Source organism: Dreissena polymorpha, chromosome 6 (genome assembly GCF_020536995.1).
Source record: "Dreissena polymorpha isolate Duluth1 chromosome 6, UMN_Dpol_1.0, whole genome shotgun sequence".
Classification (NCBI taxonomy): domain Eukaryota; kingdom Metazoa; phylum Mollusca; class Bivalvia; order Myida; family Dreissenidae; genus Dreissena; species Dreissena polymorpha.
In genome coordinates, this window is record NC_068360.1 from 46,466,215 (window position 1) to 46,494,199 (window position 27,985).

The 27,985-nt window shown below is 35.6% G+C and overlaps 1 protein-coding gene across 4 annotated transcripts; it reads left to right on the forward strand.

Moving 5' to 3' along the window:
* The first annotated feature begins 18,076 nt into the window (after positions 1-18,076).
* On the forward strand, positions 18,077-27,356 carry LOC127835385 (2'-5'-oligoadenylate synthase 1-like). Of its 4 annotated transcripts, none has more exons than XM_052361780.1 (11): positions 18,077-18,180; positions 18,469-18,608; positions 21,398-21,478; positions 21,739-21,903; positions 22,405-22,600; positions 22,988-23,145; positions 24,471-24,618; positions 24,854-24,973; positions 25,446-25,612; positions 25,716-25,915; positions 26,631-27,356. In XM_052361780.1, the coding sequence occupies exons 3-11, from the start codon at positions 21,455-21,457 to the stop codon at positions 26,782-26,784; spliced, it is 1,332 nt and encodes a 443-aa protein (XP_052217740.1). In that variant the 5' UTR covers positions 18,077-18,180; positions 18,469-18,608; positions 21,398-21,454; the 3' UTR covers positions 26,785-27,356. The 4 variants fall into 4 exon arrangements, with proteins under 4 accessions (XP_052217740.1, XP_052217743.1, XP_052217741.1 ...); XM_052361783.1 differs by having other exon boundaries at positions 18,080-18,146; XM_052361781.1 differs by lacking the exon at positions 18,077-18,180 and adding an exon at positions 18,235-18,330.
* The last annotated feature ends 629 nt before the right edge of the window (positions 27,357-27,985 follow it).

Consider the following 27,985-nt stretch of genomic DNA (forward strand, 5'->3'; position numbering starts at 1 on the left):
AATAGTCGTTATTTACCAGTTAACGGCTTCTTTGAAATATAAGAAACACTGTTTTAAATAATTTACATGCGATAATTTTTCCCAATTGAGCCAATTTTGCGATTAATTTTTTTCCCAAAATGGGGGTTTTCACGACGCGAAATTCCCAAAATTCCAGTGTGGGGTTTTCCCAAAATGGAGCGGAAAAAGCCTGAACTGGGATCCAATAGGCAGACTTTCATATTACTTGTATTTAATTTAAATCATGATCTGAATTGCTCTTTGGCAAATCTTTGTTGGTCACAGTATTCAACTGAATTTTGTTCACTTTGTAGTGATTATATTTTCTATATTTATCAGACAACATCTTTCTTCAAAAGTTTAACATGATTGCTTGGTTAATTTAGAAACAAGATCAATGCATCATTACATAAAATGAAAAAATGTGTAATAGTAAAAATGGCAGCAAAAAAGCACTAGATTATCTGCCTTAAATCTGAGATGATATGTTGATGTATTGGAATTTCTCATAAATAATGTGCTCCATAGTTGTATAATTGTATAGTCGCATGCATGAGTGGTGTCAATGTCACAATACCAATTAAAGCCTATAATTTACTAAAACAATTTGAAGTTTGATGTGAGTTTTTTTCAAGATCTGTTATATATAATTATATATACATGTATATATATATATATTGTTGAAAAGTTAACATGCAATAAGTTTACTGTAATTAAGTGACAAATAGTTTTACTGATTTGGTTGGAGGCATATATGCAGATATATCATGGTTTGTGCAGAGGACAGTAGCAAAAACAAGAGCTGTCTCCGTAGGATGACATACGCCCCCGATAAACGCTTTAATAGAAGTTATGAGCATTTTTCAAAACCTAAAAGCCGACCCTAAGTTCAAGGTCAAAGGGGTCAAAATTTGTGTGTGTATGGGAAGGCCTTGTCCATATGCACATGTATACCAAATATGAATGTTACATCTGAAGCAACATAGAAGTTATGAGAATTTTTTCGAAACCTAAATGCAAAGTGTGATGGATAGACAGACGGACAGTGCGATCACAATATGCCCTCCTTTGGGGGCATAAAAATGTGTTTCACATTGTTTTGGTAAATGAGTAATGTAGTTAAAAGAACAGAATCATCAATTATAAAGTTATTGATTATAAAGTGTTGCTGGCATATTTGATGCATTCATCTAGCTATAAGAAGGTCCCTGTTTTATCCCCACTGGCACCGAGTGAGGGTTCTCAAAATCTTTATTACACAATATTAATAAGTACATATAGGGTCGAGAGCCGTGTTGATATGGGGGCTAAACACCTGAAATCAAAGCGACCCAGGTTAAAGGCCGAGGCCAAATAAATAAACCAGAGGCCGCATGAGCCTGCTATACTCTGAACTAGTCCAAATTTTTGACGCTCTTAAATATTAAGCTACTTTTTATATGGGTAATATTTGGAGCCAAAGAATTTAGCCCATAGAAAAAGTATCTCTAAATTCTTTGCGCGTCTTATAAATGAGACTAACTCTGAACAAGTATTGTTTCTTCTCAGAAAACTGGCTTAAGTGTCTTACTAAGATTTAGACTTTGAGTTTCAGTGCAATCAATCTAAAATAAATTGGTCAAATTAAATAATAATTTGTAAAAAATAAACATTCTGCACAAATTCAATTATTTACTTTACCTGTGTGCATGAATCATTTCAGTCTTGATGGTTAGTGAACTATGTCAAAAGCACCATATCTATGAAACACTTGTTTTTTGAATAGTGCAATGTTCCACAGAAATGATGCTGATGATTATTCTACACGATGATGAATTATTAGATATATTTCTAAATTCTATTTCCACCAACAATTCGGTTACTCCACTCCATGCTTCATACACAGTTGAAAATAACACTATTTCACTCAACAACCGTGACACATGTACTCAATTTTTCAACTTTTCGCAATTAAAATTGTCTTCTACTGTTATTGTTGTTGTTGTTGTACTTTTGAAAGTAGTTCGAAAGATGGCGACCATTAACCCAGAGATTGACATTTATAGGTTACAATACACTAAATGATCGCTTCATGAAGGGCTGTACTCTCTAAAAAAATATCATAGTTGACAGGAAGGCATGTTTTACACGTTTTACCATTATTCGGGTGTTATCTTGCGGAGATAATGGTAGGGAATGAATAGGTGTTCACTACTGAATCCCTGAAATATGATACACGTGAAGACTATAGTAAACCATTGCACTAGAAAAGGTTACATTCCACTAAGAAACGGCCGAAAAAAAAAGTTGCAAAAACAGTCGATTTTGATTTGTGTCAAGTTCTTTCTTGCATTGTACATGACATATCCTTTTTATTGCATAAATCGATTCCGCTTAGAATGGCCTTTAAGAAAAGGTATGGTTATGGGGGTCTCTATGTGCAAAATGTTGCATTTATTTTCGCTCAAAGTTGTCGCTTTTACATTGAATTATATAGGGATACTATTTAGTGTATTATGACCTAAACGCAAAAGCAGGCCAAGTCTCAAAGGAGCTGTATTTACAGAAAATCATCATTTTTTTTAGTGGGATATGACGCGTTTTGGCGAATTTCACGGAATAAATGCGTTTGTTTCACGAATTTAAGGAGCATCGTGAGTTTTTAAGAAGAAAATACGTTTTCAGAGGAAAATAAGAAAAAAAACGTACAAAAACTCGTCTTGAGCATCTCAAATCGCAACAATTTGTGCTGAAAGAGCTCATGAACACGTTTTAATAGTTGTTTACTTCTTTTTCTACATAGCTTGTAACAATATTCCAGTATTTTGACCGATTGTAATTATTTAGGGTAATCGTTTTACGCCTGAACGCCCGTTATAAATCAAAGCTCCGAACGCGAAAGCCACATGGCTTATCAGGCGTTATAATAAAATGCATTTTCAAGCATTTCTACATGAAAGATCGGTCTGAAAATTGGCGTGCACATAGAAAATAGGTTTATAAGTATCGAGAAGTGCTTATTTTTCGCGATGTTAACAGTAAACGTTGTCTTATAGGTTACAATACACTAAATGATCGCTTCATGAAGGGCTGTACTCTCTAAAAAAATATCATAGTTGACAGGAAGGCATGTTTTACACGTTTTACCATTATTCTGGTGTTATCTTGCGGAGATAATGGTAGGGAATGAATAGGTGTTCACTACTGAATCCCTGAAATATGATACACGTGAAGACTATAGTAAACCATTGCACTAGAAAAGGTTACATTCCACTAAGAAACGGCCGAAAAAAAAAGTTGCAAAAACAGTCGATTTTGATTTGTGTCAAGTTCTTTCTTGCATTGTACATGACATATCCTTTTTATTGCATAAATCGATTCCGCTTAGAATGGCCTTTAAGAAAAGGTATGGTTATGGGGGTCTCCATGTGCAAAATGTTGCATTTATTTTCGCTCAAAGTTGTCGCTTTTACATTGAATTATATAGGGAAACTATTTAGTGTATTATGACCTAAATACATAGATGGTGACGTCACTACGTTATTATCACCTCTATACTTAGACGCATCACGCACCTCCATTTGGAGGCATTTATGACTACGACAAAAAGAAGTCCGCGGATGAATGAAGAATTTGCTTTATAAGTAAACTTTCATGTTATGATTTAAAATTTAAGTATAATTTTGTTCAGTCTTACGGTCTTATGTAAGTATCAATTAAAATTTTCGTAAGTTTTCAACAATTTCGCTCTTTATTCATTTTTTTTTAAAACTGTACTTTCACTTTCGGTTGTATAACAACATTTATCCTTTATTGACGAAAGTTTGCAATGAAATAGCGTTTTCAAAACCGCTTAAAAAGTTTCAGAAGGTGTATCTGATGCATGTTATGAATAGACACACAATGTCATAGCTATATTGCCGACTAGTATGGGAACAATTTGGTATTTCAAGTGGCTCCATTTGAATTGCAAGAGAAGTTCAAATTGACTTGTTCAGTTTGTTAAATTTTGACACCCTAATTATATATTTTTTTATAAGTGCCTGATAGATTTTTTTCTTTAAATAATTGAGATCAATGAAAATTTTAGTAAACGCACAGCATTGATGTTCTATGATGGTCATTTTTTAGTGGAATAGTATGTTACAATAAAACAATTATAACTATTGTATAAATGAATTTAGATTAGGTGTCATCTTTAAATGGGATAGTAATTCATTATATGAGATTAGCACATTACATAGTTGAAAAATAAATAACACTTTAATGACTTACCATAGTAAAATAAAGTAGCATAGAATATGTTGCAGGTCATAAAATGTAAAACTGAAATTGAAGAAGCTTTACAAATATTTTACACTGACAACACTGCTGGTTTTCCAAAAAAAAAATCCTTCCTATCTACCTGCCCTAGTTTTTTGGGGCAAATTTAAATATTATTAATATAATTGAGTTAAATTATTAAAATATCAATATGTTTTGATTACATTAGCTTATTATATTATTAATAATAAATACTTTGCAAGGAAAGTCCAATTCTGTTTTAATTAGTCTTAATTAGGTACTAGTAAAATTGAAAATATCAGTGACATCCAAAACTTGGCTTATATGCGTATGAATGCATATTTTCTTTGACAGTTACATAGTACCCTATTTAATTGGATTAAAAACAACAAAAAACTATAGTTTTACAACCCAGCCCAAGTTGACTCAAACTGAATTAATTCATCAATTGATCCTATTTAATTATATTAAAAACAACATGTGTAAGATTTTGAGAATATCCCATGTATTCCTCTAGTATTCCTCTAGTACACCAACATGCACGTCTTTCTAATGATTTACATGCACTCCTTAAACAGTTTAACAAAATAATGAATGATTAATCCAAAGAAAACAACAAACAAGCTGCTTCATATAAAAAGTTTATTACATAAGATTACATAAGCAAAATAATCATTTTGATAATAAATCAAGATTATACTTCAACCAAACCATTATAAATTTATTGTGGGGTGGGGGGGGGTAATGTAAGCACTAAAACTAAAATGGGGGAAATGTCTGGGGAGGGAACATCTTAGGGCGGGCGTCCGGAATTCCTGCTAAGGGCGACAGTGTTGTTAATGTGTCTTTAGAAGAAATAACTGAAGGAAAGTACTTATTGGTGTATTCCCATCCAGAAGCATTTCTGAGCATATCAATTGGAACAGCAATATTGAATGCATTTGAAACAGATATTACTGTTTCATGAATTGCTTTTGTTGAAGCCCACAAGTCATGGTCCTTTAATGGTAGCTTTCCTATTAGGGAATTTTATACTTATTTTTTACTCTACAATCTAGCTCTTTTGTCATAAAATGAGAAGTTTTATTATCCAACAGGTTTTGTGTTTGAACCTCACAAATTTTATAATACCAAAGTCCCATCATATAATCATCATCACAATCAGCAGCAGCATTATCATATTCATCATCATCATCGTTAGCAGCAGCATCATTGTGTTGTATTATCAGAATTCAATACAAATACAAACACAACCATTACAACTCTTACTACTACTACTACTACATGTACTAATTAATTAATTATCTACTACTACAACAAGAACAACAACTACGACTACTACTACTGATCTTACTTCTACTACTACTAGTCTACTACTACTACTACTACTTCTACTACTACTACCACCACCACCACCACCACAACCACCACCACCACTACTACTACTACTACTTCTACTACTACTACTACTACTACTTGGTACACCAGAACTTGTTGTCCATGGAGACGATAATGAGAACTCCCAGAGTATTGATCGAACCCTCGCCTAGCGGACATCATTCTCTACACCATAGCGACCATGAATTAATATTTGATGCCATGTACAACATAATTCACCTTATTACAGAAAACATGGAATACACAAAATGAATGAAAATGCTTTAAAATAAATGCAAATTTGAAGTTTGAAACAAAACAACCTAAGCAATACATAATAAGAAACACTACATTATTGAAACACTGATACCATGAACATTTTAGGGTGTAACACCTTATGTACATGTACCAGACCTTTTATGTACTACCGGCACTTTGAAACTTTACGTACCACCTACATAAAATATAGGTGTTATTTCCATTCATTCATAGCAGTCCTAATGAATTAAGGTCATTCTCTAAACATGCTTAAAGTCTAAAGAAGGAAATAATTTGATTTTTTTACAGTTTGAACATTAAGATCATTCTCTCTTCTCTTCAAAGTATCACATTTCAATTATACAATATAATACAAACATTTTAGACTTTATAATCCTTAGTCAGGATAAGATAAGAGACAAATGAATTTTTATAATTTACTTCAATTTCAGGTAAGACTAATAAATCATTTATTAAGTACTACATGTACTTGGGCTAATAAATTAAACTAAGACACTCAGTGACACTTAGACAATCTGACAAAATATAAAATCTATGGCCAATATAGATCTATAAGTCTAAATTCATAAATACTATCACACAAAATACATTTCATCAATAACACACATTCATATTAAATTAGTTATCTCTTTATATTATAACTATGGTACATAAAGTGTCAGATAGTGGTACATACAGTGTCGGTACATAAACGGACTGGTACGTAATGTGTGACATTCAACATTTTAAAAATCAGTTAACAATATATGGACTTCATTGTTTTGCATATACGCATTCAAAGCATATTTATTAAAAATTAAAACACACTGTTCATGGCTGTATCTTTTTATTTATACATGCATCAACTATTCTGGTTATTAATACATTTTTAAAATTATATATAAACAAGAGCACCACATTATGGGTGCCAAGCTGGGCTGCGGTGCAGTTTTGAATAAATGAAATTTATTAAAAGAATTTTTAGAGGTTAGTGACCTTGACCTTTGACAGAGTGACCCCAAAATGGGTGTGGTGTGTAGAAATCATCAAGGTGCATATACATGTGAGGTTTCAATGTTTTAGGTGGAAGCACTTTGATTTTTGAGCCTATGTAAAGGTTTTAGCACGACGCGTACGTCTGACGACGAGCTGTCTATGACAATACCTAGGGTTTTCCCCGAAAACAGCAGAGCTAAAATTGAGCGCCATTAGTCCAATTTTTTGACGCTCTTAAATATTAAGCTACTTTTTATATGGGTAATATTTGTAGCAAAGAATTTAGCCCATATAAAAAGTATCTCTAAATTCTTTGCGCGTCTTATAAATAAGACTAGAGCGCCATATAAATTAAATGGAAAACATACATTATGTCATTGTCAAGAAAAATAAAGCTGTAAAAATCTCACCTGCTCGTCTTTGATGTTGCAATTAGCACATTCAGCATTTTCAGTATCTACTAAATAAATATATGAAAGTGCCAAATGTCCAAGATACCATGACGTCCTCCTCAAAATGTTAGATCCTTTGAACTCCATTTATTTTATCCCTGATTAATCCTCTCACACATGAGGCCTACATGTAAGATTCCTTGTAATGTTCACAGCGTTTATTTTAAATTGTTCACGTTCTCAAATTTTAGCAGGTATTTAATTATAAATATTTATTTATGATTTTGATTTATTTACTATTTCGAAGATACAGTCTTGCAACGTGTTTAGTTAGTCTAAGTTACGTGTTTAGTGATTCTTACAAACAATAGACTGACATAAAAAGTGGCTCCTTTTGAAGCACAAACTGCATCCATGTATATATTACAGCTGGCCCGGTTTGATGGGGCCTGTTTTTGATAATAATTACCATTTTTGGATTATTGACGCAAAGCGGCAATAATACACAGTAGCCAATCTTCAGCCTAATTTGCATATTACTGCAAACTTCGGAGCACTTCTGTCTACGCCGCAGAACTTAACTCTCTGTTAACGCAATTTGATTGGGTGTTGTGAAAATGTTAGTACATGCGCATTGAAAATGCACGGAAATAGCCGATATGAAAATGCACGGAAATAGCCGATCATATCGGCTATTTCCGTTATTTAACGGTGAATAGGTTGTCAAATAGTGCGGGGTTAACATGTACACAATGTCTTGCTAAGCTTTTCTTTTTCAGGATATGTAGTAACAAAATGACAAACCCAATTATTTTTTAACGTTCAGTCTATCTAACATTCCAATCTTCATGATACTTGGTCAATTTGCCTCATATGATACTTTGAACTAGTTCGAATCTGGGTCTTGTGGGGTCAAAAACTAGCTCACATGGTCAAATCAAAATAAAGATTTACATGAGCGTGCCACAAAAGCCTCTTCTGTGTATGCAGCAGCACGCAAACGCGCGTAAGTAAAATACGTGTTCTTCACCAGCTGGTCCGAGACTAGTAACACACTAAACATCGCAGTGGCGAAGACAGGGTTCAGAAACTTGAATGTTTTTCTAAATGAACTTAGTTTCCTTTTGAATCAGGGCCACGTTGTGAGATTTCATGTCAATAATCCACCAGTACTTTCAGTGCTTTGATTCACTTCCGTGTTTATTATGTTTACCAACGCCATGATGGAAAAAAGTCCGTTTCCCACAATCCTTAGCGCGCATTCACACAGGTCAGTAAGACCGGTGTGACACAATGAGAGATTGATTTATGAAATAAATCGTCTGCTGATCCAGAGTGATTGGCGCAGACATATTCTGCTGTCTAATTTGCGGATTGCAAGTCAGTACGTCCCGAAATCCTTGTTTGATGTGCGGCTGCTTGAAGCACGGCATAAGCGTTACTTCATTAGTACCATGAAATTTATCTTTACGATGAACTTAATACGTTGAAGTATATGAAATTCATTTTCATTCAACATTCTAAAATTGTTTCTTTGTGCAACGAATGCGCATTTCCGATCGATGAAGTTTCCTGTTTAACTGACCATATACATATGCTATATATAACTTCCCCGCAGCTATATATGCTGCATATAATCATAGGCGCTCATATTAAGCGGTAGGGAGCGACATATATTCCCACTGTAAGATCAATCTCCACGCAGAGTTGTCGTTTCTGCTCTCACATACAATGTAATGTAACCGTCGTGCAAGAGATTGATGTAAGATATAATTTTAAAATTACAATTGGCAAAAAGAATTTCGTTCTAAATTAATAACCGGCCTTAACAAATAACAAACTTAATTGCAAACAATTGTAAATGTAGCAGATTATTTATATCGTGATGTGTAAATGTAATATTCTTTTTTTTTAAGTTTACATATATAGATTGATTAAACTGTAGTTAATGTCGCTCGTTCCTTCCCGTCTCCTTCCCTTCCACGGTCCATCGACTCGATCCGCGCTCCTTTCGCCGTCCATTTCGCACTCTCTTCCTTCATTTGGCGTTAACGCCCTCCAATCCGTCCATTCTACGCTACTGCCGTCAATAATGCACTCTGGTTTATAATTATGACACTATTGTGTATATGACTTATATGAACGTCAACTCTAATGAGTATTAACTAATGTTAATAACAACACAACACGTGCTTCTGCTAAGACGTTTAATATAGAAGTGCGGCATCAGAGAACTGGGTACAGGGTTAACGTTGGCGGGAGCCGTAGTCTGTTTCACAATATAAATAGTGGTGGCTATAGTCTATTTCATAGTAGAACATTTCATAATAGAACATCTCCCTCTTTTTCTTAAAAGCAAAACCAAAATATGATTATGTTGTTATAATACATTACATGTTTGTATAATACATATGGTATGATAATATCAAAACGTTGAAAATAAATCAAGAGTTTTCAACAAAATATTGACCAATCATAAATGTTAGTTTATAATCAAACTATGGATTCAAATGCCTTTCTTTTGTTAGAATTTAATTTTCTCTTCTCTATTTCGTCCATTCATGTCCTGCATATTTACGGTTGCCAATCACTAATCGTCCTGCCCGTGTTCTATATCCTGTATCTGGGTTATTTCGGGGATCTGGGATTGACACTTCAACTTGGGGGGTATTATGAGGGTGTTCATCAGGCTGTAAGACTAAGGCGTCGAATGGCTCAATATCGCTGGTATTTTCGCGCGTTTTGTGCAACACTGACCTGTTTCTGCGATACGTGCCACCATCGGCAGTTTGAACTATGTACGAGCGGTCACTGTGAACTTTCATGACCCTTCCAATTTTCCAGATTTTCCAACTTAATACGAACGCTGTCATTAACTGATAATGGCGCAAACGTTCGCGATGTTTTGTTGAAGTTTGACTTTTGCTGTGCCTTAGATTTTTGCATTCGTGTGCGTAACTGTTTGTCATTGATTGCTGCAGGTTGCAGCGCTTTGTTTGTGATTGGTACAATTGATTTGTTTCGTCGACCAAGTGCTAATTGACTAGGTGTGTAACCGCACTGTAACGGGGTATTGCGATATTCGAGTAGTGCTAAGTATACGTCGGTTTTCGTATTTAATGCTTTTTGCATCAGCTTTTTAGCTGTCCCTACTGTCTTTTCGGCCAAACCATTGCTTTGTGGATGACCTGGTGATGACGTTCTGTGTTCGAATCCCCAAGAATCGGCGAATTTCTTAAATTCAGCACACGAAAATTGAGGGCCATTGTCCGATATCAGGATATCGGGAATTGACATTCTTGACATGTGTTTTTGCAATTTCGTTATCACTGTATGTGATCGTGTGTTCGGTAAATGGTCAATTTCAAAGAACCTACTATAGTAGTCGACCGTTAACAGGTATTCCTGTCCGTTAAAGTGGAACAGATCAGTGGCGATTTGCTGAAAGGGTCTGTCTGGGAATGCGGTCGTTATCAGAGGTTCTGGGGCATTTGCATCTCTGTGAGTAAGGCAAGTCGGGCAATTAGTGACGTAATCAGTAAACATGTTAGTTTATAATCAAACTATGGATTCAAATGCCTTTCTTTTGTTAGAATTTAATTTTCTCTATTTCGTCCATTCATTTCCTGCATATTTACGGTTGCCGATCACTAATCGTCCTGTGTTCTCTGATGCTCGGTATTTGCATTTGAGATTTATTTTGCAAAATACATGTATGTTATAGCCTGAGTAGGAAGTAAGTCTTGTGTCAGGGGCTTTTAATGGGGCTTTGATATTGAGCGATTCGAAATGTTTTTGAGATATTGTGTTTACGCTTGACCCAGTATCAATTTTGAATTGTATGTTCTGCAAATTGGGACCGATGCTTACGTTTACGAATGCCTTAGGAGCAGAGGAGTGGGCGGACGATTGCGGTTGACTTACCGTATCTATGGAGTAGGGTTGTATCCACGAATCACACGAATCATCATCCTGTGTATTTTCACTGTCACTATTATCGACATCGTAAACGTATTTTGATTTACACACTCGTCCCCAATGGTTTTTCTTGTGACATCTGTTGCATGTCTCTCCCCATGCGGGGCATTGTGTCCGTTCTTTGTGCGTTGGGTTGCCGCAGCGCTCGCACCGTCGATCCCGTCCATGTCCACGATTAGGGGCTGTTTGCTGTGCTCTCCTATACGATGGTTGATCTTGATCGGCTTTTTGCTGAACTTCCCTCTGTGCTGGGTATCGATCACGTTCTCGACCTCTTCTTCCGCCACGAAGGTGCCCTTTGTCACGTGAGCTAATGAGGTGTACGTCTTTTTGGTTGATCAGCGACATTTGTTGTCTGCAGTATTCGAAGTTTTGAGATATCTGTATCGCTTTGTCGAGCGTCAGATTTTCGCCTTCATTTATAAGCTTCTCTCGAAGTTTTTGATTTTTCACACCGAACACAATTCGATCTCGTATCATTTCATCATTCACTATTGCTGGAAATCGACAGTCAGTAATTTTAAGTTTTAGCCTTGTTATGAATTGTTCAATGTTTTCATCATTTTGGTCTTCCCTGTAAAATTGATATCTTGCAAAGACCGGATTTAATTTGGGTTTCACGTGTTTTTGGAATTTGTCAAAATATGTTTTTAGTTGAGCTTTTTCTTCTTCTGTCATTGCCCATCCTTGTGAAATATCTTGGCCTTTTTCGCCGACCCATATGAGCAAGAACGATATCAGTTCCTCTTCTGATTTTTCTTTTAATGGTCCGGAAAATATTAATTTGATGTGTCGTTCGAATTTCTCCCACGTGGATGGTAGGTTTGAGCTGTCCCAGTCCATAACTGGTGGTGTTATTCCAGATAGAGCCATTTTGTAATTGTCAGTAGGTTATTTATTTACAAATAAGTTCACTAGTTTTAAGTTATCCGATTTTTCGTAGGTACATATTTCCGTTCTGACACCATGTTTTATAATTATGACAGTATTGTGTATATGACTTATATGAACGTCAACTCTTATGAGTATTAACTAATGTTAATAACAACACAACACGTGCTTCTGCTAATACGTTTAATATAGAAGTGCGGCATCAGAGAACAGGGTACAGGGTTAACGTTGGCGGGAGCCGTAGTCTGTTTCACAATATAAATAGTGGTGGCTATAGTCTATTTCATAGTAGAACATTTCATAATAGAACACACTCCCTCCCTCGATTCATCGTTCCCTCTATCAATTCGCGTTCCCTCCATCCATTCTGAGCTACCTCGATCCATTCTGCATTCCCTCCATTCCTCCCAATTAAGCTTCCTCCTTCCATTCCGCGTTTCCCGTTATCCATTCCGCGATCAATCCGTCTATTCCACGTCCCACACCTTTCCGTACTCAATTCGTCCATTCTGTGCTCCAAACTCCATTCCTCGCTCACTGTTAATTCTGTGCTCTCTTCCTCTACACTGCGCTCTCTCCACAAATCGCTCTTGAAAATCCTCAGCTGAATGTACACGATGAGACCCGTTTAAGGACATGGCAGTTAAAGGGAAGCCCAACATAGACCTCACAATGATGGTGTCCAGTGATAGGTAACCTACTGTGGCTGATCTAGTCAGGGGACTCAAAACCAATTTCAAAAGACTGATATGACTGATCAAGTTCAGGTACAAAGACAAATTCAAGGTAAATATACTTATGCAAAAATGTAACAATATACATTAGAACAAAATATTTTGATAATAACAGTGGGGCATTAGCTAAAGAAGCGGATCGAGCGCTATGCAGCACCATAACGTTAAGTTCACAATGTCAAAGACTAAGGTTTCAAGTAGTTCGAAAAGTTGAACAATCCATGTCATTCGAAGTCTCGATTACTGCAGCTCGGTATTGGAATTTAACAAGTGTCACCACATTGACGGTGTACAGAATCATGAGATGTGGTATTTTCTCAGTGTACACTGGTCAACCTCAATAATGGCAATGGTTTAATATTTCGGTTTGCTGCATGGAAAATTAAGATCCTGGAGATCAATATTGTGTCTCTGGAACAGGTTTGTATTAATAGACGAACATTGCATCAAGAAAATTGCGTTCCACATGGACCACGCCACATGCGAGGATATTATTTCCCCGTTATTGGCGTCGCTCTGGAGAGCGACCACTTGTATGTAATGCATTTTTTTTCGCCTATGGGAGGAGAAGTTATTTTACGGATCAATGTATATATTTTAGTTTTAAGAATATCTTGCATAGTGGTGATTTTTTTGTGTAAATTATTGTAAATAAGTACTGCATTTGTGCCTATTACATTTATTACAACATTTATTGCCAATAATGCAAAGCTAATTGTTTTAATTAATAACTGATCCACAACTGATCACAGGGGAAAGATCACAGGGATTGGGCAAATACGCGAAACTTTCTGGTTTTGTAAGAAAACAAAACATAATCAAAATATATTTATTTTGTGGTTTTTCTAATTTGCTTATTTAGTAGAGAATCAATGTAGTACGATATATGACGACCTATCGCGCAAGCAAGTTTATTGGAAGGCGTAGTGGTACGAAAACGTACAATGTATTAGTTTATTAATAGACATATAATAACAATCGCTATACACAACTTCACCAAATAGCAGTACACAAATGATGTCAGCCGGAATAGCTCAGTTGGGAGAGCGTTAGACTGAAGTTGTTTACGCAACAATAATCTAAAGACCCCCGGTTTAATCACGGGTTCCGGCACGAACGGAACAGTTCGGCGGCTGACAATTTTTTTCAGTCAGGTAAATAAATATAATAAAGCTTTATTTTATGTAGACATTTTAAATGCCATTTTACTACAATTGGACATTTTTATTTAAATTAATGGATGCCGCGTGATGACAACGTTAATTAAAATTTCTTACATCACTTAAATATCTTATAAAACATACACGTGTTTTTATATTAAAAAATAAATGCAAACAACACATTTATTATCCATGTATTTTTATGGTTGTCTATCATAGGCCCTAAGTACTATCTCACCACATATAGAGCGCGAAGCGCGACGCGTATTATTGATTGTAACAATGAGTTGCGATAAAGGAAGCAGCCGCTTATCAAGGAGGAGCTGTGTCCCAGCAACCCGTTTCCCTAGAGTCAAGCACTCCTCGGAGTTTTTTTTAAGAACCACATATAGAGCGCGAAGCACGACACGTATTACTATCCAGGTGGTATGGGCCCTTTAGCATTATCCGACCATTAAGTCCATAGTTATCTGCCTTAGAATTTGAGAAATTTTGAAATCGTTGTTCGAAGTCCAAAATTTCCATCCGATTGTTCCCAAACTTGCACAGGTTTTTTTTATCAATGAGGACCCAACCCAAACTCTATATGAGCAATATCGGACCATAAGTCCAGAATTATGCCTCTTTGAATTTAAAAATAAAAGTGAAAAACTGCTTGGTTAGGTGATTATGTCAACATTTTTCCTCAGATTCTTTCCAAACTTACAGTGTCTTCATATCAATGAGCATTTTTACCTCATTTAAAATGAGAAACATCGGGACAATAAGTCCAGAATTTTTTTCTATTAAATTTGACAAAATAAGCAATTTCCACTTGTTTAAAGATTTCACAACTTTCGTCTGAATCTTTCCAAACTTGTTAAGTGCTTTTATATCAGTATTACTCGAACCCTATTGAAAATGATGAATATCGGAGCAATAAATCTATTATGATCTTTTACTGAATTTCAAGGTATTGTGAAATGCAGCTTCTTTATGCAATTTACAGTTTTCATTCATTTTTTTTAACTTTTACAGTGTTTTTATATCAATGATTACTCAACCCCTATCGTAAATGAGCAACGTATGAATAAGTTCAGAATCATCTCCCCTTAAAGTTGAGAAAAATATGAAATTACGCTTTCAAGATGAAGCAGATTTTTTAAAACCTACACAGTTCTGTTCCATTAATGAAAATTGCACACGGATGCCAGTAAAAAAAGGAAACCAATGTAAATAAAATTAACTATGAAATATTTGGGGGTTACAACACAAAATCATCGATAATGGTTATTTGAGGGTTATAACACAACATCATTAATAATGGTTATTTGGGGGTTATAACACACAATTATAGATAATGGTTATACCAGTATCTTTTTCTATTTTGTTTAAAATAATCGGCCAATATATTAATATTTACAGAAGAAAAAAATCGTTCCATGTAACTTCATTGAGTGCCTTTTACACTGAAATTCCCGACGCCCTTTGATGCTTTGCATCAATATTTATCTTGTAATCCTATTAAAAAAAACTTTTCGACACCATAGTACTTACTTTCATGTTATATATTAAAGCAGTTACCGCAATGAATTTCTTTAATCGCACAATAAACACACAATTGACCGTATTAATTTTAAACAACGCGGTTCGATTTGTATTTAACGCCTCGTCTGTCTCCTGTTTACTATCGATATATCTGCTGTTTCATTGAAGTGATGTGGGTTAAAATCATATAATAATATTTTCTTATAATAGTATGTTGTGTGCTTGCCATAATATGCTGTGTGTTTGTTTTTGGTATGCTGTGTGTTTGTATTGGTATGCTGTGTGTTTGTATTGGTATGCGGTGTGCTTGTGATTGTATGCTGTGTGTTTATGATGGAATGCTGTGTGTTTGTGATGGTGTGATTGGTGTTTGTGATGGTATACTGTGTGTTTGTGATGGTATGCTGTGTGTTTGTGATGGTGTGATGGGTGTTTTTTGTTTGTTTGCTGTGTGTTTGTGATGGTATGCTGTGGTTTTGTCACGGCATGCTGTGTTTCTGCGATGGTATGCTCTGTGTTTGTTTTGGTATGCTGCGTGTTGTGATATTATGTTGTGGGTTTGTGATGGTATGCTGTGTATTGCTCTGTGATGCTATACTGTGTGTTTGTTTTGGTATGCTGTGTGTTTGTGATGGTATGCTGTGTGTTTGTTTTGGTATGCTGTGTGTTTGTGATATTATGTTGTGGGTTTGTGATGGTATGCTGTGTGTTTGTTTTGGTATGCTGTGTGTTTATGATGATGTGCTGTGTGTTTGTCATGGCATGCTGTGTTTTTCATGGTATGCTCTGTATTTACCATGTTACGCTGTGTGTTTGTTTTGGTATACTGTGGGTTTGTGATGGTATATTGTGTGTTTGTTTTGGTATGTTGTGTGTTTGTGATGGTATGCTATGTGTTTGTCATGGCATGCTGTGTGTTTTTCATGATATGCTCTGTATTTACCATGGTATGCTGTGTGTTTGTAGTACTATCCTTCGGGTATATCCTACATGCTGTCCTTTTCATTAGCTATTATTTTAATTGGCGTTGTTGTCAAAGATCTAATTGTTGCGTCAAACGTACGTCCGTCCGTCCATATGTCCATATTTCCGTATTTCCTTATATCCGTTTGTCCGTGGGTGCGTTTGCCAAAGTCTGCTGTGTTTGTCATGGTGAGCTGTTTGGTTTTCATGGTATGCTGTGTTTGTCATGGTCTTTTTGTTTGTCTACGTGTTTGTCTATCTGTTTATGTGTCTGTCCGTCCTAACGTCTGTCCGTTTGTCTGTCTGTTGTCTGTCGGTGTGTCTATTTGTCTCTCTTTTCCTCCGTCCATCCGCGTGTCCGTCCGTCCGTGTGTCATTATTTTCCTCAGCCTGTCTTTCCGTACGTCTGTGTGTTTGTTAGTCTGTTCGTATGCTCGTCCGTCCGTATGTCAATTTCTTTTTTCCGTCTGTGTGTCTGTCTGCGTGTGGCTGTCTGTGTGTTTGTGTGTCTGTTTGCTGTCTGTCTGTTTGCTGTATGTCTTTCTGTTTGCTGTCTGTCTGTATGTCCGTCCGTCCGTATAACCGACCGAATGTCCGTCCGTATGACCGACCGTGCGTCTTATGGCCATATGTTCATATTTTCGAAAAAAGGACTTTATGAAAGTCAGACAGACGGATATACGGACGCAGGGAGGGACAGACGGACAGACATATGCACGGACATGCGGGTATGCGGACAGAGAGAAATAAGGACACACGGACTAATAGACACACGGACCAATGGATATACAGACGTACGGACGGACGGACCTCGTTTTACGCAACCATAAGATCTTTGACAACAACAGAGTATTCCGAATGAAAATAACGCCAACTTACATATTAGCAAATGTAAATGACAGCATGTTAAATATGCCCACAGGATAGTACAACAAGCACACAGCGTACGATGGCAAACACATAGCATACTATGAAAAACACACATAATGCAATGACAAACACAGAGCAGACTATGGCCAAAACACAGCATATCATCACAAACTCACATCATACCATCACAAACACACATCATACCAAAACAAACACACAGCATACCATGGTTAGCACACAGCATAATATTATATACCATATATCATATTATATATCATATATCATTTCACATCATATGATTTAAACCCACATCATTTCAATGGAACACACATCATACCATCACAAACACACAGCATACCTTCACAAACACACAGCATACCTTCACAAACACACCGCATACCACGAACAATACATAACACCGATGACAAACACACTACAGACTATCACAAATACACAGCAAATCACCACAAACACACAGCATACCACCAAAGCACACAGCATACCATCACATACACAGAGCATAATATTTCATTCACACAGCTTACTATTATAAACACATATGATATGATTTAAACCCTCATCTTTTCAATGAAACGGTCGATATATCAATAGTCATCAGGAGACGGACGAGGCGTTCCATATATTTGAGTGTTTACTTTGCTTGTGCCGCGTGATAGATAAACGAATGTGCAAAAAGGCTTTCGGTTTAAATATATACTGCCGTTTTTCGAAAATAGGTGGGCGGTTTTGACTAGCGTCACATAATTACCGGTAGTACACATATATTCATAAAATAGTTTTTTTTTATTCGAATGCAAGTTGATGCTGCTGCAGTAAATACTTTAATTTAATATTTATTTAATGAAGTTTAAATATACATTAATTGAATAATTTGAAAGGATATTAAATAAAAGTAGATATGTACGTAAGTACTGCGATTTAACATTAAATTAATTCAATAGTTAACGATGTAAATTATCTGAACTTGTCTGATTCATACAATTGCGTATACTTCCTCTAAAAAATATTTTATAATGTTTGATCGTACGCATTTTGTAGACCGATGGCAATGGAAAACCCAACACAGTCGGAAATCCAGTATATTGCGTAATAAGCTTGTTCGAGCACATTCTATGATTGTATTTAAGCGATACAAAATATATCGAACCTTTCAGAAACAGGCGTTCTTCAAATATTTGGTGAGTTAAAATTATTGTTCAATTGCGGCGTTTTCTTAACTTGCATTTGATAGTTATAATAGATTGATTAATGTCTGATGTTGTAAATAAAAACACCCTTAGTTTATCGCTGAACCAGTTTATATGCATGCAATCGAAGGTTAATAATTTAGTGGTAATTAAATGCTAATGATTTGTTTGATATTGGTATATTAAAGTCATTTGTATAACAAGATACGTGTATTTTATTTGAATACGACTTATTTATTGATGATTAATAACTATTACATCGAAGTGAAAATACATTAATTCGATTACTAGCATACTTTTTTTAAAAAACGGATTTGAAAAAGATCGTATTTTATGAAGCTTCATTCTATTCAAACATATTAATATACCATGTAAAATTCCATATTGACTATAATTAGCCCGCGTTGGGAAGCCTAAATAGATCATTTATATAAACAACAAAACAAGCAGGTTTTCCCAGGCTTTTGTGTCGCTTTAAACTTACAGGTAAAATATTTGGGATGATGCAACGTTATTGGTTTTTTTCATAAGACAGTGATATAATTACCTGAGTATTTTTGGTGTTTTTTTACGTATGCAGAGATATGGCTTTTTAAAGAAAAAATGAGACATTTTCGAAGTTGCGCGTAACGTGTGAAGTGTGACTGCTATGTATATGATTATTTACAAACCTATTAACCAGCATGTGCACGATGGCGCATGAGTTTTTTTTAATGTATTGTTTTAAAATTGTTAGAATGAGAAGTTTACATGTAAAAGTCGTCTTGCATCGGTTGCAGCGCAAGTTCAACCGATAAGAGTGCACATCGTTGAAGTACAATATTGATAATGATGACGGCTGTAGACATTTATCATACCGCAACATCGATATCTGCCTGATATAATGCTTTTGCTATTTTTTTTTTATCAGTTCAACCGGAAGTTGTTAGCCTGGCGATACCACGTTTCGGTGTATTAAGCCTTTGTCTTCATATATTTTTTTTTTGTAATCGTAATAAAACAAACAAAAAAACATCGGTTCGTTGTTATTTTATCCTTTTGGTGAAGAAATACTGTTCCTAAATGATATGATGGGCCATTTTATCTCGATATCGGCTGGGTTTTGCTTACGGTCGGACGCCATTTTTATTAATTATGAAGAGTACTGCGTATCGGTGTATTAACGGTATATTGGTTCTCAACAATGCAGCGGGGAGCCCGTTGTGTCAACATCGGTCTTTATCATGTGCCAAAATGAAATGGCAATCGTCTTGACTGAGGAGTAAATAAGGTCGGGAACCACATTCTTTACATAGATGGTGATGTTACTACGTTTATACCGATGTGGACACAATGACGGGAACCATGAATTTATATATGCATGTATCAACGGCTAATACGCATTGAAATTGCACACGATGCGTAATCCGAATTTAGCCAGGAGTTTTTTTACTCAACACAATTTTAAGTCATGCGTATTTTCTTTTTTTTGCATGCGTATTTTACGCAAATACGCATCTTATCTGGCCCTCTGCCTACTTACTCGTAGATAGGCCATCGGATATTTTTGTTTATAATACAGTCGGAATTTTTTAAAAAACAATCGGCACCGGAACTAAGAAGTTTTGGGGCAGATATTCGGCCTGTTTCGGATTACATCGATACGTCGTACCCACCGATACGCAGTTCTCGAACTATATATCAGTGACAGTTTGCGTGTACTTCATATTAATCGGAATCAACTATAAAGTTATCATTTTTGTTAAAACAGAGTCAGATTCAGCAGAAAAACAGTTTTTTCCCAATATTATTATATATTTTATACACAAAAATAAATATAAACAGCAAAAACATCATTTTTTTTTACAAATATTAAGCGCAAGTACTCATGACGTCATTATTAACACATTAAACGTCAAAATCATATTATTTCCCGCAAAAATGCAGTGTCGTAGCGATTATTTTTCACTATAAAATGGGGGACGAAGAGGTATGACAAACAGTAAAACATATTATGCCTACTGCCCGATCTGTTGGTAATATATCATTCGAAGATTATAATGCAATTAATAGCGAGGCTTGCCTTTCATTCACGCGTGATATGTCTTTATTTTGCAAAAATAACATTTTGAAAATGTTTCGCGCGTAATTCGACAAGGAGGGTGGCTGATTATGCCATATCAAAAATAGCGACAAATGTCATAATTGTCGTAATGGCACCCTTTGTGTCGTTCCAGGAGTTATATTTGTCGTACTCTCGGCTTTGCGGGTTTAAAAGACTCGGTGTACAACATAACACACACGAAGGCAAATATATCTGCAAGAGCGACAAAAAGGGTGACAATTGTCATAATTTTTGAATTTGTTTGGTTGTCGAAATAAGCATAGACTCAATTATACACACTAACCGTAACTACTCGACCACTCTGGAATGGTCAATGTGATCGGAAAGTTGAAGAGCTTCATTACCAACTCTTTCGCTCTTTAAAGGAACGGTGTGCATATGTGGTTGAAAATATAAAATACCAAGGTATATTGCTATTCTAAATACGTTTAATATTTTTGAAACGGGCACACGCGTACAACAGGTTATATACGTAATCCAATGCCGAGGATGATATGCTGGAAAATATCAGCATAATGTTGATCTAGGTCGAGTTTACAATTTCAACATGTTCGCACCTAAGTTAAAATTATCAAGAGAGTTCTTAAAGAATTATAATCGTAATACATTACATACAAATTTCAACTTCATCTGATTTCTGAGTAAGTTATTATACGCATAATCTCTATTTTTGCAGGGTTTCTTTCATTATTGTAACTGACTTTCACAAGAGCTCAGACGTTATCTTGAAACAATGGCAAGACCAAAACCTCGACCTGTAAGTATCAGTGCTTTATCGCCATGATCATTGAAACAATTTAAACTCAGCTTTAAAAGTTATTGATGTTTTTAAACGATTCCAAAATATGTCCAAAGCTGAATTCAAATGTATTTATTTGCTAATAACTAAGATAAATCATAAAGCTTGGTTTGAATAAAAACTATATATATACATAAGCACATATATAGCACATGTACATCTTGAACATCTCGCTTATAAAATATAGTAAATTGTTCTTCTAACATATTGCTATTCAGTGTCCACACGGGTGCAGCAATCGTTTGTTCTGTAGCAACAAGGCTCGTCGTCGTCATGTTCACAAACACCACGGCCCAGTTCCAGACTTCTGTAACGAGTGCAAGGAACCGTTCCTTTCAGAAACAGCGCTTCAACACCACAACAGAGACAAGCATGATAATCCGGTATTGATTAAGCCTACTAACACGTTTGATACGATTTTTAAAATATATTTTTTGTATGTTCTTAATTTTGTAAGACAATAATGTCGTACATGAAAATAAAATATTAATATCTCAATATGTCCGATAACAGTCCTACTAGTCGTTCTTGTATTTATTTATTTTAACTACATTGGCCACCACCGGGGAAGGTGGGTGTTGACTTCAAATGTACTTAATTCGGCTCTGGGTTTCGGAAATAACTAATGGGAAGAGCCATTAAAAAACTGCAACAGTGTTGTCCAATCAATTGCAAGACCTTTTCTACGACATGGCGTTTCTGAAGTTTATGACACGTCTGCATGTATTGTAAAATCTAAAGAGTACCGACATGATTCTAGTTTCTTTATCGAGTGGGTTCCAGTATTATACTTCTTACTAGTGTTGATAGTCCCGATTCATTAAGTATGTATTTGAAACATACTTAAAATATTGAATTTTAATGGTAAATTAATCTCGTTGCAGCTTCCGCTGATTCAGAGAATATCGACTCTCTCCTTGACTAACCCAGCTTTCGGCATCAGCAGCACCTTTTCTACTGGTTTTGGTGGCGGATTTTCTAACGGTTTTGGTGGCGGGTTGGCTCGCGGTTTTGCTGGTGCCAGTGCATTGAGTGTTGGTTCAACGAGCTCTGGTCTTCGCACAGTATCGTCAATTCCTTGTGAGAATTGATCGCATATAGATATTTATAATTGTTAATGGGCCGTTAAGTCCATTATAAACTTGCACTTCATTGTTGTCTCATGTACACTCATTTATTATCTGCTTATGGCGTTTCGAATTATGTTGACGTTTATTGTAATCATACAGAGTCTCGGCATTCGATTATGATCAATCTCCGATATAAATCGTTTACAATATTCTAAAGATTGGCATATCCTTCAACCAAATATAGCACGGCTAGATTAAAGACACCATTTTAATTATACCAATGTTGTGTATAAATAAATGGATAGTACATTTTACACATACTTGGAATATTGTTTGTTGTATTAAAATTCACAAATATATATTTGATAAAAAACAACAACTCGTGTTTCGATCACAGGCGATCTATATTGTCAGACGAACCTAGATAACTATATAGAGACCACGATACAACCCGACACTACATTCCTTGTGAATGAAAATGCAGCAGTGGATTCATTAGTACATATGCTCCAACACAATGTTCCCGATGAAATACGACCAGCGCGTGTAATAAAGGTAATTTCTTATTTTATTAAGAACGCATAATCTTATTTTATTAGGAAAATATAATCTTGTAACCATAAACTACCATACGCACGTGTGCCCGATCATACTTAAATGTTTCGACATGCATATAGGAAATATGAAAATGGTTAGTTAGTCAACAGAAATTACGTTCCTGTCTAAGCAATAGATTTACACAAATCAGCTTGAATGATTTAATACATGCATTTTTGACGATGCTGCTTGAGCGAAGCAGCTCGTCTAAGTTATCATACCGTGAAAAAATTCTTCACAATTGCGACCTTTGTAAAAGACCGAGCCAGTCCGATTGAGTTAGCCAAATTTTCTCAATCGGCATACCTATCTAAGTATCATTGATAAAGGTAAAGGCAGATTGGTTCCAGTCCTCTTTCAAATTTATCGAGAGGTTCGGGACAGGAACCAGACACCCCAATTTGTTTTCGTACCCAAATTGTTGGTACCCAATTTTTTGTTTGCTTTCCCATTTTTTTTCGTACCCAAATTGTTTTCGGACACAATTTTTTTTTCGAACTCAATTTTTTTTCGTACCCAAATATTTTATCTATAACAATATATGTACCGGTACTTAGGCTGAATGGGTCAAGTTCCCGACGGGTACTTCTTCACCGTACCACGGGTACTTGAAGTATACTTCACCGGTATACTTACATGTACCCCATCTTTCCTAATTCAAAAACATTCGTACCTAATTTTTTTTCGTACCCAAAATTGTTCGTACCCAATTTGTTTCTTTTCCAGTTTTATTAAGTAACCAAATTTTGTTTCGTACCCAAATTTTTACGTACCCTAATTCTTTTGGCATATTTTTTTCGTACCCAAAATTGTCGTAAATAATCCTTTTTTTTTTCGTACCCCAAATTTTCGTACCCACATATTTGTCATACCCAAACTTTTCGTACCCACATTATTTTCGTACTCATATGTGAACAATGTGAGTATGAACATTTTTGGTACGAAAATAAATTTGGGTACGAAAATAGATTTGGGTACGAAAATTTGGGGTACGAAAAAATTATGCAAAAAAGCCTCTTGTTCTTTATAAAGTTTTACAAAGAACTGTGGATTGTCTTAAAGTCCATGTACACTTCAGCTATGCCAAATCTTAAATTAAGGATGCGGGTAAATGACAAGCACTAAAAATTACACTATTGTGGTGATGTAGATTAACTTAAATTGCTGCTTTTATATCCATCCTCTTATAAAGCATCGTCGAACCAGTACTGTCAGTACTTTGATTATTAGTTGGCAAGAAGATGTTTGTTTTAATATCAAGAAATGTTAAATGTGCAATGAAGGGTGGAAGCCTGGGCAAGGGTACGGCAGTGAAAGGGAAGTCCGACATTGACCTTACAATGATGATGTCCTGGGAGAGATATCCTAATGTGGCTGCTTTAAAGGCAAACATGAAAATGGTTCTGCCTACACTTGAGAACACACTGAGGCGTAAGTAAACAAAGTTAATCCGAAATGTTAGCCAATATTACTGAGCTATTAGTTAACCTAGTGTATCTGAAAGTTCTATTAAGCCAATCAAATTGACATGTACGCTACCCAGTCAATCTGAAATTATAAATACGAAATTTAAAAAGTATTTCACATTAAAATCAGATCACACCTTGTTTCAGAAACAATCAATTGCTAAATCTCGATGACATAGAATTAATAATTTTCTTAAAAGGTATGCCGAATATCCGTGTTGACGGATCAACAACACATGCTGTTCAGGTGACAATGACAGACTGCTCAGGGAAGGAGCACGCCATCGACATACTGCCTGCTGTGGATCTCACCCAATACGGTATGGACTTCTTTCCTGTGTATATTCAGGTTTCCTCTCACAAGTAGGAAGAAGACGCTATGGAAATCACTTCCAAGTCTATATTTCAATCCAAATTTAAATGTTCTTAATATATGCTGTCTGGAGCAATGGTATTTTTTTAAGACACACACACGTCCACAGCTATGCCTATCTGTAATTAGATCATTATTTAATAGAAAATGACGGAATACCGTGTTCTTTATTCATAAGGATAATGAAAATTACTAATTTACCCTATTATTCTGATGAAAATTGTCTTTTATGTGGAAACGAAAGCGTGATAAATAAACAACACCATAAGAAAACTAGTGGGTAAGAGATTGTGCAGTTGTATGATTTAAGTATGATTTAAGTAGTTGGTGTTATCGTTGTTGGTATTGTTGTTGTTAATTACCATGTGAGAAAATTAACTAACGTTTTAATACACTTCACTGTTTATATCTGCATACAGAATCAAATGAAACAATCTTTCGGCGCATGCTTGGACCCGACTCCTCGATCAAGGCCTTCTATTCTGCCAGTCTGGCCCCACTGCAAGTGGATTTGGTCAGGGGTCTCCCAACCAAGGTCAAGTCACTGATTCGACTAATCAAGTTTTGGAACAAAGACAAGGTTAAGGTAGGTGTACTTAGGTGACACAAAAATATACACGTCGCATGTCAAATTCATAAACTGATTTATTTACTGCAAATACGATTGAACGGTTGAACTTTGTCTTCAGCCAATTTTAGAAGATCGCTGCCCCACCTCGTATGTCTATGAAATTATCATCATGGATGCCTGGGTGAACGCGGGGCGCCCGCATGCGTTCGATATGAAAAAAGCTGCACACGCTGTTCTGACCAAACTACGTAATCACCGATCCCTGGAAATCTGCACTCCGGGCATTTCCAAATACCAGCGATGTGACGCTGATATTAGGTATATATTGTCAACATGAAGGAATTTAGTTGATATTTACTGTCTGTAATTTGTCTCAAGAATTTGTTATTCAAATGCTCTGCTACATAGAAAACACTTGAGTTATTAAATTACCATTAAATTGAAATGATTGCTTTTTTGCTTTTTCATTTGAATCCAGGTTTGAATCACAATGTTTATATATTTTTAACAAGTTTTTGTTTCATGATGAAGTCGGGCCCATGTTACAGGTTAGACTAGCCATTAAACCGATTTAAACCCAATTACCATTCCAATTTCATTGATCCAAGCTTCCAACATTTTTCATGTTTCATCTTGTATTATAAAGGCAATATGACACTTGCCTTAAACAGAAGATTGTGGATTTTAACCCGATTTTGTCTCTTTATCTTTTACTCTAATTATTCCTTACAATGCTCCACCTTTTTGTGTAAAAAATACACCTTACAAGAAAGTTTTTAAAGTTTTTGTGATCCGCATTAAATCTATATCAAATAGGGTCATGACAGGCTCTTCATGAAAAACCCAGGCGATTTATCTTGAGATTTCTGCGTTATATTTTGTTCAACCTACCCATTTATTTATTACTAGTCTAATTTTGTTTGGTATAACCATTTCAAATATAGCTCAAATTTCTTTAATATTGCATTTAGAATATTACACATGAACAGAAACACTATTTTTGAAAACCAACTTTGCTTGCTAAATACTGTAGACACAGCACGTACATCATGGATCCATGCAACCCGACAAATGACATCTACAACAACAGATCGTTTGACTGGGCTGGCGTCGCGGAAGAGGCAAAGAAATGGCTCGATAAACAGGTGTTCGATGGCGTAAAGAACTTCGCTGCATCGTGGTATTAGGTGCAAAGAGCCGGTCTTGATTGTTTGAAAAACAATCACGCAGTTTTGTTATTAATGTTTGCTTTTGCTTCATAAAAATGTCATCTATATTTGTTAAAATGAAGGGCCTTGAATGGTCAATGTCAGTTGTATATTGCTTGCAACAATTTTCTGATTTGTAACTGTATTTATAACACTTATATGTTTGTTCTTTTATAATGTACTTTTGTGTTATCATTTAATTTTTTACTTCTGACAATTGAAACAGTATTCTAATATCAGTAATAATAGTAGCTTAATATCAAAATGTATTCATCCGCACATGTTACAAAATACCTATGTATTTCATATAATCATTCAATGTATTTTCGAACATTTTCCTAAAACGTCTTGTACTTACATATATTCTTTTTGTGTTTTATAATATCCGCGTACATGCAGCATGCATATCTTTTAACATAACGTTATGCATAGTTCTATATAATTGTCTATTCTTGTAAGATAATGTTTTATCGCTGTTCATGTGCTTTTATTTTTGTGTGTTTTGATGACTATGTTGTACGGTTAAATACAACAGTAACACAATTCATAAATGTTTTGTTATGTATTTATCATGAATCTGATTGGTTAATGTTCAATCATGTGTATCATAGCCAAACTCTCTATGTACTTCTGCATGCTCACCACTGGTCATACGATGTAGTATTAAAATACTGTAAAGTACTGTAATGGTGTCAGTCCCATACAATGGCCAACACAAACATATGCAGTTGTGTGTTATGAAAGGTGACGGTCCGAGTCTCCTTGGTAGAGATTGGTCAAAAGAAATACGATTAGACTGGCACAAAATCGTATCTGTCAACCATTTGTCGACGAATGTGCGTCTACAATCCATGCTCAAGAAATACGCCGCTGTCTTCAATGATGGCATCGGAAAGGTAAAATACATCAAGGCGAGGTTAACGCTAAAGGAAATTGCTAGACCTAGATTTATGAAAGCCAGAACAGTACCATACTCGCTCAAACCAAAAAAAATAAATTAAATAATTGGATAACCTTGAGCGCAATGGAATCTTGACGAAAGTGAACACTAGTGAATGGGAAACACCCATTGTACCCGTTGTGAAACCTAACGGTGATGTTCGGAATTGTGGAGACTTTAAGGCAACTGTCAATCAAGAAATCAACGTTGACACATATCCTTTTCCACGCTTGGAAGACG